General features: G+C 61.3%; 1 protein-coding gene across 1 annotated transcript; it reads left to right on the top strand.

The window, feature by feature from the left end:
• Positions 1–1,862: 1,862 nt before the first annotated feature.
• EMIHUDRAFT_437286 (hypothetical protein) lies at positions 1,863–2,395 on the top strand (the record flags this gene model as incomplete). Its single annotated transcript, XM_005764995.1, has 2 exons — positions 1,863–2,055; positions 2,084–2,395. Coding segments are annotated over exons 1-2 (375 nt in total), but the record flags the coding sequence as incomplete, so codon positions are not given.
• Between the last annotated feature and the right edge of the window lie 105 nt (positions 2,396–2,500).

Below are 2,500 nucleotides of genomic sequence, written 5' to 3'. Positions count from 1 at the left end.
TCCTATCTGTCTTGTGTGTGCCTTGCTGGGGGAACAAACGGCTTCATCGCAAAGCTGCCCCCAGCAGGCGTCTTGACGGGTATCAAAATTCTTCCCTACGAAAGAGGCCAACGGACCCGAGAAACGAAAATTCGACTTTGAGGGACCATATCTCAAAAGGCTGGGTGAGAGCATAGCATTATGTTGCATATTAGGCCGCATAAGGTCAGACTTGACCCCACAAGCATCAAGAACCCGATGCTCCGGCTCGACTGTGCCGGCACACTGCCTCCTCGCGCACGCTGCTCGCAGGCCGTTGCGGCCCGTGGTGCACCAGAGAGAGAGGTCGACGCGTTGCCCCCGCCGGCGACCCCGCGCGGCTCAGGCCGGCCAGAAGGTGTGTGGTGACGGCACCGTGGCAGGAGTGCGGAGAAGAGCTCGCCGAACGCGAGCAGCAGATGGCCAAAGTGTGCCAGCGCGAGAGCCTCGCGAGCGGGCGCAGAAGGAGCTCGCCGTGACACGATGCCGGGCGGTGGTGGTGCTCTGGCGACTGTGCACAGTGGGCAAAGTCAGGCTGCAACAGGGCAGCACGATGGTAGTGCCCTGCTGCAGCCTGGCCTGACATGCACAGGGCGAACAGAGACACTACTATCGTCTGGCGCTCGTCACCGAACCTGGGCGAACTTCGACCGCCGCCACAGCTCACCACGAGCACGCAGCGACAAAATGTTGACTGTACGGAAGTTGAGGCTGGTCGAGAGGAAGAGGCTGCCGTGCGAGCCGGCAGCTGGCTGGCTCGGGTGGACTGCCCGCAGCGTGTTTTTTCGGATTCTTCATTCATAGTAGCGTATACGCTACTTTCGTTTACCCACACTAAGCGAGTAGCCGACTCGCTCACGAAGGTTGGAGACAAGTATGGCTACCACTCGTTCCTGAAGGCTGTTTTCAACCTTGCATCTTTCAAATAGCCATTCTTCTCCGACTGCTAAATTTGGTACGCGATTCCCAGCCGCTCGAAGTGTCTACCGACTTTGAGCCGTTCTTAAATTTTGGGTATTTAGCGTGCCACAAGAGACAAGGGTTGGGCGTGCTCCTCACTCCCTTCGTTGCGTTCCTTTGGCACGGGCGCTTCATGTAACATGCTGAGGCTTGCTCCGCCTCCGAGGAGCCTACAGACCGTATGCAATTGATTTCCTGCGGCCAGGTTGCTACTCCGAGACGTCGGATAAGCACCAACGGCCAATGCACGAGGGGGTGTCGGTGGAGACTTGTTCACACCGGTATGCCTTGCCCTTTTGGTGCTTCTAAGTAGACGGCTATGCTCTTAGTAGACTGTGGATGTGTTCACAGTCATGTGTGGAATTTCGCCCGCCGAAATTCTTTTGTCCGCGGCGTCTTTTAGGCCGACGGACTTTTAGAGTCAAGTACAGCAGTGGCGGTCCGCTCACTGCGGTTTCTCTTGCTGCCGGCTGTCCGCCGACAATTCTGTATAGAATTGCGAGGCGCACACGCTGGTGCAGGCGGCGAGTCGTCGATCGTCGATCCGACTCGTTCCGACGTGAAGTCGCCGTGAAGGGTTGGTCCCGCCACGCAGCGGCTGGCACGCGCCGGCCACCCCGGCGGCGCGGCGGCCTCATCGCGCTCGTCGTCTGCGAGGCCACCGCTCGGCGTCGCCGCGTCCGACGGCGATGGCGCTTGGCTGTGAGGTGGGATGGCGGCATGGTGCGCGCGGACGTGGGGGTGGTGCGGGATGCGCGTGCCAGCAAGCATAGTTTCACCTCTACCCACCCCGCAGGCGCGCCGACGTGCTGCCCGAGCGCGTTTGGGGGCAGCAGCAGCTCCTCGCTAGGCGCCTTCGGAGGGGTGCCACACCCCTTTCCCAGCCGCGCGCGAGTTGAGCTCCGATTTGCGCTCTTTTTTGCACACGCCCGACGCTAGTAGGTGAGGATCGACCATCCTCCGCAAGCAGGGCTTCGTCGGGCGCGTCTTCGTCGAGCGGTGGTGCATCTCCCATGCTCCCACCCGCGCCCTCCTCGCAGCGTGCCCGCGGCCGACACCGACGCCCTCACGTGCTCGCCCTAGTCGTAGGTGCAGTTTTTTGCGTGCCCCCCGCGGTCCGGGGCACTGGGCGATGGCTGGGCTTGTCGCCGGGCGAGCTGGCCCCTCAGTCGGCCGCGGAGCGGAGAAGCAAAATCGAGGCGGCGCGGCACCTGCGCGCAGCCTGTCCGGCCGGCGCGCGCATGGTTCCGTAGCCCGTCTAGTGCCTCACTGACCAACTCCAGCGCCACGGTGTATGTGGCCGGGGTGGTACTGGGGCTGGGCAGCCTTGGGGCCGGCGGAGACCGCCGTCTAGCGGTCGCACTAGTCTCTTTTCGTTGTTTGACCGGTTTGTTTGACGGTTGTTCGACCATACTTTGAGCCTTAATTATTAATTAGTGTTTGGGTCTCTGAGGTCGATAATACTAGCGCCTGTAACATGCCACAAGCATGCTTTACAAAAGTCCTGCGGAGCGGGACTAGC

The sequence above is a fragment of the Emiliania huxleyi genome (assembly GCF_000372725.1).
Source record: "Emiliania huxleyi CCMP1516 unplaced genomic scaffold EMIHUscaffold_57, whole genome shotgun sequence".
NCBI classification, from domain to species: domain Eukaryota; phylum Haptophyta; order Isochrysidales; family Noelaerhabdaceae; genus Emiliania; species Emiliania huxleyi.
Note: the sequence above shows the minus strand (reverse complement) of the source record. Positions and strands in the feature narration are given on the sequence as shown.